Below are 14854 nucleotides of genomic sequence, written 5' to 3'. Positions count from 1 at the left end.
CACTTGGTGGGGCTTGGGGCTGTAAAGCCTTGAGGTAAAGTCAGCGCATCTTCCTGTGCCCTAGAAGGCTGCCTGGGTCTAGCAGGCTTGTCTGTGAGGGGGAAAGTCCTGCAATTTGCTGGGTAGTTAAACCAGTGATCCTGGGGAGGAGGAAGTAATCTTTTGGAATATCAAGGGTGGACTCATGAACACACTCTTGTTTTCGCAGGAGAAGAGGAAGCACAATGCCCTAGAATGAAGCCATATTGGTGAGGGAGTGCCAAATCTTGCATTGCCGACTCCAAAGGAGGAGGACATTTTGGACTTTGTGCGTGAGTGCAGAGCGCGATCCACTGATCATGGAGATGGGTTACAGAGGATGGTAAGAGTGAAGTACACACACATTAGATTGGTAGGGGAATCATCTCAGAAATGGAGGGCAATGGGTGAAAGACTGCCAGGTGGCATCCACTTATCTTTTTTGTTCTTGCTTAAGGAAATCTTTGATTATGCCCAATTGCAAAACTCAGCTGAATTCACCTACTCTGAATTTGAAATACAGATGGATACTTACACTTGTTTTTCCACCATCAGAGGGTCATCTTCAAGACCAGCTAATGATCCTGAAGGCCCTCATCATTAACATCAGAGAAGGAGGAGCCATCAGGTGCAATAGCGTCACATACTCTCTCTGCACCTTGCACCTCCTCGGACCGGCACTTTGGTGGGTTTGAGCACTCCAGCATGAATGGTTGAACCCACTGGGGAAGACATGTCACATTTACCTGAAGAGCTATTAACCAGAAAGCTCTCAGGCCTCTGACAATCGGAGGAGTAATGGAGACCAGGACAATACTGAGCCCCAGGTAGATGATGAGCCCCTGGAGTCATCCATTAGGTAGGAAAGGCTGGAGGTCCAGCGGAATGTATGTGGAGATCTGGCAGAGATTCCTGAGGGTTTGTATGCCATGGCCTGTGTAATGGAGGAGTCCATGCAAAGTATGAGCACTGTATTGACCCTTAGCTCTGAACGCACAGCATCTGCCATAGAGAGATTGGTGACTCTCATGGACCGCCAGCTCCAGGAGCTCAATCAATGTTTTCTGGGTTGTATTTAGACCTTTGAGCCCACACACTGGCAGTGACCTCCACAGGGCATTACCAACGTCAGAGATAGATGAAGCAACTTATGACTCTGCTAGCTGCTCAACCATCTGAGCAAGGAAGTACAAGCAATGTTGGCGGATGACCTGCAGATCCAAGCATCTGGAGGCTCGTCTCAGGGTGCTCCTGATGATGGAAGCAACTCCTCCACCCCGCTGCCAGTGATCGTAGCATCTGAGGAAACTGAGGTGTGTCTTGCCATTATGTAGGACTTTCCTGTTCAATCGGGGCCCTCACAGGCACCGGCAACCAGAAGATGGCTGCCAAAGTCATCAAACTCAAAGGGGCATCAGAGTCAGCAGCCCGCCTCCAATGCAGCTACCAGCAACAGGGAAGCATCAAGGCAAAGCACAAGCATTTCATGAAATCACTGTAAACACACAAGGGTTATCATGGGTGAGATCTTTATCATTGTTACTTGTCTCATGTTTTATTTTGCTGGCACATATTACTGTTTTAAAATGTAACCTCATGTGACATGTCCTTCTTGTGCTTTCTGTGCCAGTAAGAAAGGAGGCCTTCAACTTAAAACTAAACAGCAGTTTATTTCATGAGGAGACGCAGGAGGAAGAGGCTGTCAGGAGGCCTCATGAGTTCCAAGCAATAATGTAGCTGCATCTTTCCAATGATTGAGGTCTACTGGAAGCTTCTTTGAATCAAAGCCTCCCTGGTCTTCATGGCTCCCAAAAGCTGCCTCATTGTATCATGACCCTGTGGCTCAGCGGGCTCTTCCTCACAGCCTGTGCTGGAATCTTCCATGACACATAGTGGAAGCACACTGCAATCTTCAGCCTCCAATTGATGTCCCCGAGAAAGAGCCAGATTGTGATTGTGTGCTGTGTGCTGCACAATGAGTGACACGCATTCTGGAGGATATTGAAGAGGCTGGTCCAGGCAATGGAACCTCATTTTCAGGAGGCTTATTGCCCTCATGGAGGGAATGGCTTGTTGTACCTCTCCTCCACAGGCCTTCTTGGGTGTCTGATTGGTGTCATCATCCACATTTTCAGAGGATATCCTTCATCCCCCACCAATCAGCTATCCAAGCGTGCAGGGGAGATGAACAGCCTTGGAACATGGGAGCGACGGAGAATATACAAGTCATGAGTACTCCCAGGATACCTTGCACAAACCTGAGGGACCTGCTGCTGGTGATCACACACTAGCTGGACATTGAACAAATGGAAGCCCTCCCATTTCACAAAGCTCCTCAGCAGGTGCCTTGATGACACACGTATGCAGCAGTTCAAGAAGACAGCTCACCACCGTCTTCTCAAGGGCAATTAGGGATGGGTAATATATGCTAGCTTGGCCAGCAACAGCCATATCCCATGAATGAATAATAAAAAATCAATAGCTCCCTGGATCTTTGGGGAGCCTGCAATAGCTGCAAAATCCTCTTGCATGCTCTATCTAGCTTTCCTCATCTGTTTTGAAATGTCTGAAGAGACCGTCCGTCACAAGCTTTATGCAGTTGTGTGCTGCAGATTGTGACACACTGCACAGATCACCAACAGGACCCTGGAAGGAACCTGAGGCATAAAAATTGAGCATGACATTCGCTTTCAGTGCCACTGCCATTGGGTGCTCACCTACACATCTGGATGTGATCTCAGGCCCTATCATCTCACAGATTGAGGTTACTGTCTCCCTTGAGGGGCAGGTCCTTCTTCTGCACTGCACCTCGCCCATCTCAAGATATCTGGATATAACTTCCAGCAGGGTATTGATACCACCTCTTGCCCCTTATCCTTTGCAAGCCTTGCTGGCCTTCAACCCCTTCAGGTTGGTCTTGCGGGAAGATTCTGTGACAATGTCTCTGGCCAGCTGCCCTCCTCTCCCTTTTTGCCCTCTCCTTTTCACCTGAGGAAGTGCCTCCACCTGAAATGCCAATGCCCATATTTCACCTTCTGCTTTGCAGAGGTTTTATCTTAATGACGATGTGGCCACTCTGTAAAAGCCTGTATAAGGATTTAAACCTCCTAACTTACATAAGAAACGAGCAAGATGGCTCACCGATGAAACAGGATGGCCCAGATATCAAATAACACGTGTACTCCTCCGTCCTCATTCCTCTATTCCTCCTGAGCCTTATATCCTGCCCTAGGTGTAGAAAGTGTTATATGTGTGACCCCGCCTGCCCGGTTTCCTGTGAGCTGACTATAAAAATGCAAGGGCCTCAAAATTGCGGTGCATCGCCCTTTTAATTGGCTCAGTTGGCCATTTGATTGATGTCTGCACCTGAGCTGAGGGCACAGCATGCAGCCCAGTGGCTGAAGCTGTCACCAATCAGTCAAGTGGGGTGGAGCGGAAGTGGTTGGGGTTTCAGACTGCCATGAACACTGGCCATTTAACTGGTGGCCAGAACTCTTCAACATTCGTGAAGGGACCTTGAGATGCAGCCAGAGCTGGAGATTTAGCCAAGAGATGTCCTTAGGAGACATATGCTAACCCACCCAACTCTCTCTTTGACCCAGCAGGAGGAGAACCTCAGGATCATGGAGTCTGGTGATCTATCAGTATGCTTCATGGCTTATGGGGAGCAGAGAAGAAGGAGAAGAGTGCGATGGAGGTGTCTGGCTCACCAATTAGAGGCGCACCACCCTCAAGATGAAGGTGTGGCAGGGCCTACTGCGTACGCAGCTGAAGATCCACAGAGAGCCGTTGCCCGTAGGCGCCTCATTCGAGCCTGGGTCTATAGACGACGCTTGTCATTCCTGCAGATGACTGAGAACCAGTGTCAACGAAGACTGCGCATGTCTAGGGAGCTGATCAGTCACAAAGGCATCTGCTGCAGGGTTTGGCGCAATGGAGACATAGAGATCATCCACTGCCAATGTCTGCGAAGGTGATTGCAGCGTTCAATTTTTACACCAGTGGCTCCTTCCAGTGCTCCACAGATGATCACGCAAGCCTCCACCCACAGGTACATCCAGGAGACCACGGTGGCCATCTTTGCAAAGGCACAGAACTTTGTGCATTTTGACTGGGACCAGGAAAGCCAGGAAGTAAGAGCGCTGGGATTTGTGGCTATCTCTGGTTTTCCATACAGGGTACCATCGACTGCAATCCTATGGCACTGAGATCTCCATTGCAACAAGCAGTCCAGTACGTCAACTACAAGGGTTTCCACTCGCTGAATGTTTAGCTAGTCTGAAATCACCACAAACGCATCCTGCATGATTCCCAGGGAGCATCCAGGGGGCAGGATCTAGCTGAAGGGGAAATGGAAGAGCTGCATGTCTCATCCGATGATGAGGACGTTGAAGAGGGTGAGAGAGATGAGGTCCTTGAATGTGTGGATGCCAGCAAAGAGGCCATTGCACTGCCTGGCCACATGAGGCAGGCAAGCTCAGGAGGCCCTCATAGCTGCAAGATTCATAGAGGATGATGACGAGATGCAGTGAGGACAGTCCTGACATCCTCACCTTGCATCTGTGAACGTTTGACTCCTGTGTGGCTGATGGCAGCGTACCTACCCTCAGTGCTCAGGCTCATGTCATGGAGACGCAGCGGAGGCCCTAATAGTCACAAGATTCCAGGAGGGTGATGACGACATCCAGTGAGGACACTCCATAGATCTTCACATAGCCTCTGTGAACATCTGACTCTTGTGTAGCTGATGGCAGCTCCCTTGTGCTCTGTGATCAATGTTATATAATGGAGACACAGCCGTGAAATTTTAATTGCACCTGAGCATTTGGCAGTCTTCATCACCTGACCCCTTCAGGACCACACTGTCATCGGACACAGGCTGAAGAGATGGGGGCCGACTGCACCTCAGAAGGTGCTGGGAGCACACAGAGAGAATGATGGAACCCTGTGATGCCTGCCCATGATATTCTGGCAGTAATGACAAGCACCATCGAGGTGCAGGCACCACTGATGTGTCCAGTGAGTGTGAAGCCAGAACATCACTTTGATCTGAAGGTTACACACTGCACAGGGAAGAGACCCTGGATTGAGACACTTGCCATTATCTTGTACAGGAACCAAGGTTTCACATCTGAATGACATGAATACTGCTCATCATAACAAGGAGTCATAGACAAGGAGACATTCTTGGGAGCTTATTTACAATAGTGAACAAGTGATTAAAACCTGTGCCCAAGTGGTGCAACTACATCTTCTTAACCTTCCTAACCCTGCTGCTACATCTTGGTGTTCCCCCAAGGTGGAGGTGGAGGCAGCCAGCTGACTGCTACGTCCTGTCTGTGATGACCCTCTGGAGGGTTGAGACTTGGAGGGCCCCAGCCTGCTTTGAGCCTGTGGAGCTGGAGATCATGGGGTCACAGGAAGAGCGGATTTGGATTGGTTGGATATTCCCAGAGTCACCTGGGTGGAAGGCACCGGGATGTTGAAATGCTGGTCCTCCAGCCTATGGGTGCTTGATGGCTAACTCTTTGAGGAGAAGGGGAAGCTGGAGTGAGATCGAGCTGCCCCACACCACTCTTGCGTTGACACTGTTGGAGGGCAACTATGGTGTCAGCGATGGAGTTCAGCCCGTGCAGCAGTGCAGGACCGACATCCTGGACCAAGGTCTCCATGGCGGCCAATCAGTGTTGACCTCAGTGCATCGGCATTACAGCGTGAATACCTAAGACTTATGGCAGATGTACTCCTCCATCGTTTCTTGCAATCTGAGGAGTACACTAGACATCCCTTCCTGATGTTCCCATGATTGTCTTTGCAGCTCCAACAACTGAGTGAGCACTGAGTGCAGAAGCTCATCATCTGACTCGGACTCAGCAGGTTCCTTGCCTCCAGTGGTCCTCTGAGTGCCGGTGACCTCGGACGTCCCTGCCTATGCCTGCTGTGCTCACCAGATTGTGATCCTGAGGTCACTCTAAATCTAGGTCCCACCGAGGTGTGTGACGCTGCGCTGATGGAGGGTGGGAGTGAGCGCTGTGAAAGGCCTTCGACCATGCTGCCCTCAGGGTCCCCATCTGAGGTGCCCTCGGTGGAGTCGTGGTCAAGGTTGCCTGAGGGAGACGTGGCAGATGTGTGTAGGAAAGTGCAAATTATTAGTGCTTGGCAGCAGCGTTACACACAGAACAGTGGACTCAGAATAGCATTGTCAGAGGGATGATCTGGTGCAGAATTCTCACGTGGATGCTTGCTAGAGACCTTACTGTCACCGCAGGAATAATCCATGTCCTCTCTGGCCAGCTCCAATGTACGGCTTGCAAGTGGAGTGAGGACCTTGATGGCTGGCACTCCACCCCTGGTCTCATACCTCACCTATTGATTGGGCATGATCTTGTCCTGCATTAAGACAGATGAAGAGAGTGTGAGCAAGGCGCACGTCAGGCCAAATGAGAAGGCTGCCAGGCTTGTGTGCGTGCTGAGTGGAGCCATGGACGGGATCTCCAGAGGAGATGAGGCCAGGTGGAGATGTGAGGGTGCATGTGAGAGAGAGAGAGTGGTGATGTTGTCCTTTGAACTGGCAGTGAGTGAGATGCCAGTGAATGTGTGATGTGCTTGTGAGTGTGTGAGTTTAGAGTGATGAAATAGTTGATTACCCTGGTGACACATATGAGATCATTCATCCTCTTCCTGCACTGGATGGCCGACCTCGTGTGCAGCATTGGCATTGACCACCTCTGCCACCGCTTCCCAAGCCAGAGTGGTGGGACCGATGGGCTTCCTTCAGCCAGAGAGGGGTAGAGGACATCATGGTGGGCTTCCACAGCATCCAAAGGGTGTTCCAGGGCTGCGTCACTGAATCGGGGCCTGCATTCTTCTTGGCTTATGGGGCCATGTCTTCACTGGAGCAGTCCTGGGTTGCAAACATTGAGAACTGTGTATGCAGCTGCAGTTTAAATGTGGCACCTGGAGTGAGGAAGTGGTGAGTTAACAGCGTGGCCAACAAAATGGCATGTTTCCCATGACAGCATAATTTATGAGGCAGGAAAGGGACGAAATGGCACAAAAATCCACCATTGCTGCCGGTGGGTAAGATGTTGTTTTTCACACCTGCTACCACACTTACTGCAATTCTGGGATGATTCCCGTGTGAGATGCTCTTTGCCAGTTTTTCAGAAATGATTTGAAGGATACACTGCCAAACAAAATCTATAACAGAATGTCATACACTAAGTGAATTGCTAGGAGCCAAGGACGACTGTTAAAAAGGAATGATTTATCGCCTATCTTTGGAATGCTGCAGAGATAATGGCAGTACTGGGAGGTCAGCCACTATTAACATAATAGAATTTAAATATCATTCATAATTAAGTTTTTAATGCTAACAGGTGTTCCGATTTTCTGAAGATATAAGAATCTCATCGTTATGGGCCTTATCTTGAGGAATGCTGTTACAGTTTTACATTCATTTTAGAATAAAGGGTAATTTTTGTTCTGGTCTCATTTCAATGAATAATTAAGAACATCTTCTGCATCAAGTTCCTGACCTCTGCCCTTGTTGAGTAATGCTTCACAATGGGAATGGAGCGATACAAAATTGTTTTTTTGTATTTATTCGTTCGTGGGATGTGGGTGTTGCTGGCTAGACAAGCCTTTATTTTCCATCCTTAATTGTCCTTGAGAAGGTGGCGATGATCTGCCTTCCTGAACCGCTGCAGTCCATGTGGTGTAGGTACACCCATAATGCTGTTAGAAGGGCATTCCGGGATTTTGACCCAGTGACAGAGAAGGAACGGCAATAAATTTCCAAGTCAGGATGGTGAGTGACTTGCAGGGGAATGTGTAGGTGGTGGTGATGCCATGCATCTGCTGTCCTTGTCCTTGTCCTTCTAGGTGGTGGCTGTCTAAGGAGCCTTGGTGAGCTCCTTAGTGCATCTTGTAGATAGTACACACTGCTGCCACTGTGTGTTAGTGGTGGAGGAAGTGAGTGTTTGTGGATCGGATGCCAATCAAACAGGCTGCTTTGTCCTGGATGATGTCAAGCTTCTTGAGTGTTGTTGGAGCTGCACTCATCCAGGCAAGTGGAGAGGATTCCGTCACACTCCTGACTTATGCCTTGTAGATGGTGGACAGGTTTTGGTGAGTTACCAGGGGAGTTACTCCCCACAGAATTCCCAGTCTCTGACCTGCTCTTGTAGCCACAGTATTAATATGGCTGGTCCAGTTCAGTTTCTGGTCAATGATATCTCACAGGATATTGATAGCAGGCGATTCAGCGATGGTAATGTCATTGAATGTCAAGAGGGGATGGTTAGATTCTCTCTTGTTGAAGATAGTCATTGCCTAGCACTTGTGTGGCACAAATGTTACTTGCCACTTGTCAGCCCAAGCCTGAAAATTGCCCAGGTCTTGCTGCATTCGGACATGAACAGCTTCAGTATCTGGGGAGTCACGAATGGTGCTGAACTTTGTGTAATCATCAGTGAATATCCCCACTTCTGAATTTATGATGGAGGGAAGATCATTGATGAAGCAGCTGAGGATGGTTGGGCCTAGGATACTACTCTGAGGAACTCCTGCAGTGATGTCCTGGGACTGAGATGATTGACCTCCAACAACCACAACCGTCTTCCTTTGTACTGGGTATGACTCCAACCAATGGAGAGCCTTCCCCTGATCCCCACTGACTTTAGTTTTGCTAGGGCTCCTTGATGCCACACTCAGTCAAATGCTGCCTAATAACTAACTAGCTTTTAATAGCAACAATAATTAAGGGTTAAAGTACTTATACAGTCCTCTTGGAATTGTGAGGAAAGAGAACAAATTTATTTTCTAAAATCCTGATAACATGAGTTCACAGAAGGGTTTCTTTGGAGCACCGCTCTTTCAACAAATTTAAATGTTTCCTGCATGATTTTAATTTCTGAGTCAGTACAGTTTCAACTACAAGAATGTCCACAATGAACATACGTAACGGCTCTTGAGATTTCAGTCTTACTCGTGCCATATTGTAGATGCGAAAAACCCGAACAATGATGTCCTCCTCAAAGTCTGCTGAGATGAATTCCACTTGGATAGGACCATAGCAACACAGACTTTTCTCTGGCCAGTATTGAATGCAGAGCTGATTAAAAGACACAAGCAGTTATGGACTTCACACTAAATCTAAGGCTCAAAGGCTTTACGTTGAGTTTTATTAGTGTCACTGTGAATATGGAATTATTTGTGGGTTCAAAAATAACCACTTTTTAAATAGTCAATTCACTGATGCGACTTCTTACTCTGAACATGTCTTCACTCACGCTGCTGTCTGGACAAAATTGTTTTTGTGCAAATAATTATAACAGATGGAAGGCAAAGCCTAGAAATCACTAGTTTCTATGTTGGTGGGATGAAAATTTAACACATTAATCTGAACTACTTTCATCCAATATTTTTCCAGAGATTTTCCACTGAAATCTATCATAAAGATGAGAAGCAATTTTTTGTAAAAATCTACTAACATTTTTATTCCCCTATCCGGCCGCTTACCTTTAGGTGGCCAAATCTCTTTAAATTCACACACTACCTCTTTAATGGTGGCTTATATGCAACTTGCTACCTAATATTAGTCCCAACATGGGCCAAGAGCCTGCCCCCAGTATGTAAATTAAGCTAACTACATAACATCAGACAGACTCAGTGCACTAAGAGTTCGCAAACACCTCACCCATCCCGAAATAACACTGCATACTTGTAACTTTTCCACATTACAGAGGAAAATAGTGGGACCAGAATGAATAGATTTGGCATATCTTGTTCATTTTGCCTACCTGTGCAGCATCAAGTTCATTCAACATTACTATTGCCGAGCAATGGTAATCGAACACTAGTCTCCAGAAATCTGTCACAGTATTTGGTAAAGGGTGCTGTGTGACAATAAATGCGGCAGGCTGCTTGTGGCTCTGAGAAAGTGATAAAAAGCAACATTCATAGTTGACTATGTCACATGCAATTTTGTGTTTATTTCTACAACACAAAAGACAATATTAACATAAATTTTACTTCAAAAATAATGTAGAGTTAAGGCTAGAAATGACCATTTCTCTCCTTGGTCTAAAGAATTACACTTTTAAACTCTATATGTATGTATGTATAGCCTTAGTGATGGAGATATACATAGGAGATCCATCTGAAGTCAAGAGGAAATTATAAGACCAAGAACATTGATAGATGAAGAACTTCAAAAGGTGGTGCCCACCAAGATGAGAGGTGTTGGCTAAACTTGATCAGTCAGGATGTATGACCTGAAGGACACTGATGAATGCAGGACAAAATTTATTACTCGAAGAGTGGACAGGATTAAGTGGTGACTGGAGCAAGCTTTTGATATGAAGAAGGGATTGAGGAGGTAACAAGAAACCTCTGAGCTAATGGAGGACTGCAGGGAAAACAACTTAAAAGGAAAAACAGATAACCTTACAGACTAGGAATAAGGAAGATTGGAGACAAAATATTGGGTAGGTCTATACTCGGGGACATACATTTGTAGATGAGGGATAAACATTGGGTCTTGCTGGGGTCAAAAGGGATCTGGTGGGTTTCACAGGGGTTCGACCTGATGCCAGTCATAAGGGAAGTACACAAATCATTTTTTTGTTTACTAAGATCAAATAAATGAGAGATATGAGAAAGCTGGATGACAAACCTCTTTGCTGTTACTATTGCATAATAGTATTACTGGCTGCAGGTTTACTGAAAAGGGGAAAGCCTTGCCACTGTTTTATAATTGCTTTCTTCAGCTCAGAATACAATTTTATACTATATTTTATTAAGGTTAATGTGGAAATATTTGTTTTCATATAACCAGCATTCAATGTCCATTCCTATTCGTACAGCTACACTGTGTGAATCAAAAAGTCAAAGGACAATGTCTGACACAACTAATGAAAGAATTTTTTTTTTGCTTACATCCATGAGTGCAGCATTTATGTAGTTGTTTGTTTCACCATCTACAGAAATAAGGAATGGGAGACATCTGTCTGGTGGGAGTACGTCCATATTACGGTTCTTGTCGTGATTGCGTGGCAATAAACCAACACTGCAATCCTCAGCTCGTACACGAGGAGTTACAATATTTAATGTCTAGAAATAAAAGTAACAAAGGAGGAAGCTGAGTAATTGTCATTTTTCTTTCTTCATTTACATAAATTAGACTGACATCTTTCTTCCAATTTCCTCTCCTACTCTCGAAAAGACAATACTTCAAGGGACTAAGGATTCCTCCGGCTCCTATATGTGGTAGCATTGGAAATGTTCAGGAAGATATCCCTTGGTTGAGTATTTGTAAAAAATGAAGTTTAAAAACTTCACGGAAAACAAATTTCAGTTTTGTTGTTACCGACACATTGACTTGAATATTAAAAGGGGCAGGTTAAAGAGGGTGGTGAGAGAGAGCAATATTTCTTTTTTTTGTATGCGCAGCCTATTCAAAAGTGCAGAGCCTTTAAATTCTTTTGTGCAGCCATACACATAATTCAAAGGGGGCAATGTGTGCTCAGCCTGCATGGGAACTTTGGGGTTGCTGTGAGGCTGCACGGCTTTGCAAATTAGAGGGGACACTGTGTTACAATCCGCTGCTCATTCACTGCGTAAAGGAGGAATCTGGAGCCAGTCTTTCCTTAACATAGATTTATTCACAAAACCCAGAGAACAGAGCTACAGGCCAGAATTTTTCAGTTGGCAGGCAGGCTTGGCGGGGTGGTCGCGGAGCCGATTGCTGCCCGTGATTGGCTCTGCGCTGCCATTTTACGCGGGCGGGCCTCCAGCGTAAGGCACGAGCGGTAGCGCTCAGCGCTACCTGCGTGGGTGCGGGGAGGAGAGAGAGTCGGGGCCAGCACTCTTTCACGCATGCGCACGAAAGAGCGCTTCAATCTCCCTGAGGCATGGAGCTGCCTCAGGGAGGTTGAATCACTATTGTAATTAATGAATAAATGGATTAAAATTTTTTTTAACATGTCCCCTCATGTGACTGTGTCACATGAAATGGGACATGATTTTACATGTAGGAAAAATGTTTCATTTATTTAATAAAAACTTTAGGAAACCTCATCCCGCCCGTGGATGAGGTTTCCTAAAAAACGTGAAGGCCACTTGGCCTTTTCGCCTGCCTACCAACCTTAAGGGTGGATGGGCAGAGTTAACAATTACATTAATTACTTCCTGAATGGCCTTAATAGGCCGTTTAAATATTGGCGGGCGCGCAGCCAACTCCAGCGTGCACCTGCTGAACGAAACATTGCAAGACAGCACAATGACATCGGAACGCAAGCCCAATGTCATTGCGCATCATATTAAGCATTGGCGTGTCGGACCCGCTCCCACACACTGATTGAAAAATCCTGCCCACAGACTCCCTTTCCCTCTCCCCACATTGGTTCCTATATATACTTAAGAATAACGCCCTAACCTTTCCCCAACCAGTAACAGCTGCTCTTACTTACAACTAGAGCATGCACTCCATTGTAATAGGATTACAACATTAACACATTGGTTTGGGGGGGTGGTGTTTGGATGGGAAACCTGGAAGTCTGGGTTTCCCAACATCTGTCTTTCATCCCTGAAAAGTTGCTCAGCCGAAGGTTAGACTGATTGACAGGTTTGGCTTCAGTCACTCAGGGAGGATTCAGGAGCAGGCTGCAAGACCAGTTGGAGTTGAGGCGCTGGGAAGGTTGTGAGAAGGGGTGGGGGGGGAGCTTGGTGTGGTCTGATCCCCAATCACAGTTGTGATGTCTTACCCCAATGTCTCCAATCCACAATCCTGTAGTATGTCCAATTCTGTGGTGCAGTCTTATCCTCGAACCTGAGGCAACACAAAGTCTGATCCTGGGGTGGAGGGAAGGGGGAAGTCGATCCCTGATCCCAGAGGCCTTTTATTGTGTCTGGTGGTCTAATTGGAGGGGATGGAGTGGCTGTAGTGGAAGCTTGCAGGGCCTGGGGGAAAGCAGTTCTGCTCCTCCTGACTCACAAGCTGTGCTACAAAGGCATTTACCTTTTCCTGAAACTGTCCTTGCCTGAATTCAACTGTTGGGTTTCCTGAGGTCTCAGAAACCCGGCAAGCAACAGTTAAACCTGTGAAACAGGTTAAATCAGAGTCTGCCAACCTCATTAAAATATTTAAGTTGCCAATTTGCATAATGGGAGTGTGGGTGCTGCCAGCCCCTTGTCTCGCTTCCATTAAACCTGGACGTAGGTGGGTTGGACTTGGGTTTAAGACTTTTAAACTTCTAATCCTGTGACCCAGCCCCAGCCCACTCATGTTTGGGTATGACAATCCAGCCCACAGCGGCTAGAAAGTTTCATCTCCCACGTGGATGTACAGTTCTAAAGATAATGTGTTTTTTTAACCACATCACTTCCCCTCTTTCAGTGTACATACATATACTTTACTGGAAAGGAGAATTGCCCATGCTCCACATATTCATTTAAATTCCTACAGCAATTAAGAGACACTCAGACCAGTTTTTCAGAATCCAAGACCACCATTTTCCCAATGTTTTATTTCATTCTTGTAGACTTATAACTATGGTTTGCCACCACATTTCAATGGCACAGCATGATCATCTGCTATTCGCCAATCAAACATAAAGGAAAAATTCACAGGTATTAATTTTTAAAACATAAAAATACTGTGTGTACTAAATAGAATATTCAATATCTTCCCATGAAATAAGATTTTGTTTCTACTTCAGAAGATCACACGTTGGTTTACATGAAAAGTATCCTCACCTATTCAAATTCATCCTTCCAAATTATCAACTCTACTTTTTCTTACGTGACTCTAGTGCCCTGGTCTCAATCATTTTCTCGGTAATTCATTCCAGTTGCTGATCAACCTCTGTGTAGAGAAATGTTTGTCCTAAATTTGCTGTTCACAACCATGAACCAGTCCCATTTGTCTTGCTTCCCAGGCATATATGAAAGTATTGGATTAGATTTATGTCCTCTATTTAGTTAAGGATCTTATATACTTCTACAAGGTCCTCTCTATGGTGCCTCTTCAGTAACTGAAGAGCTCCAGATCATTCCTAATAGCACTTCCCTCTAACATTGGGTTTAGCTCCACTGTTCTGCCCTGTGTTGCCTCTGGGGCATGAATGGCTACCATAAATTTTAGCGACTAGGTTATGTACATAGCACTCTACAGATTTAACACAAACTCAATGGATAACTAAGCATTCTATTTGTTTTGCTTCTTGCCAGTGCACACTGTTTGGACACAGAGAATCACTCACACCCTTTGACTGTTTTCAAATGTCCTTGCATCCAGGAACAAGAGGAAATCTGACATGGACATCCCACTCAATACCTCTTCTGTTGTATATTAGCTCCTGTTACAACTGTTCAACTTTAGCCAGTTAGCAATCTGCATCCATGAATTAGCTTCATAATGTATTATCTCAATATAACCAACACTATCTGGCTTTCCTCACAATTCTGAATGCCACCCTATCAAATTAGTCTATGATATTGCTCAGTCAAGAAACACTCCAAAAGTCAAGTTAGCTATCATCTATCAGGATATTTTCATACAGGCTCTCTACCATTTTATTTATGAGACTGATTCTCCATTTGTACCACACACGCATATTTAAATTCATATATTTCATTAGTTTCTTTTCTTCTTGCATTCATGTTTATTAGATCTTGGTCACCTGAAACTCATCTTTAATCTGGCTGGAGTTGGTTTGTGGGTCCACTTTGCTGATGTTATAAAACATCGCTCTGAATTCACAGACTGGTATTGTTGTGTTTCCACATAAGCATGCCTCCAAAATTGCATCATGAACAAAGACATACTGCTCCT

At 45.8% G+C, this 14854-nt stretch overlaps 1 protein-coding gene across 1 annotated transcript in view; it reads right to left on the bottom strand.

The window, feature by feature from the left end:
- Positions 1-14854, bottom strand: part of ptprt (protein tyrosine phosphatase receptor type T) — a 1444026-nt gene that overhangs the window by 12998 nt on the left and 1416174 nt on the right. The window contains exons 27-30 of the mRNA XM_041204432.1: positions 14703-14852; positions 10960-11133; positions 9822-9953; positions 9008-9133 (exon numbers count right to left, since the gene is read on the bottom strand). Of these exons, the coding sequence (XP_041060366.1) occupies positions 9008-9133; positions 9822-9953; positions 10960-11133; positions 14703-14852 (582 nt within the window). The remainder of the gene's footprint in view (positions 1-9007; positions 9134-9821; positions 9954-10959; positions 11134-14702; positions 14853-14854) is intronic.

Source organism: Carcharodon carcharias, chromosome 14 (genome assembly GCF_017639515.1).
Source record: "Carcharodon carcharias isolate sCarCar2 chromosome 14, sCarCar2.pri, whole genome shotgun sequence".
Classification (NCBI taxonomy): domain Eukaryota; kingdom Metazoa; phylum Chordata; class Chondrichthyes; order Lamniformes; family Lamnidae; genus Carcharodon; species Carcharodon carcharias.
This window is presented reverse-complemented; position numbering and strand designations above follow the sequence as displayed.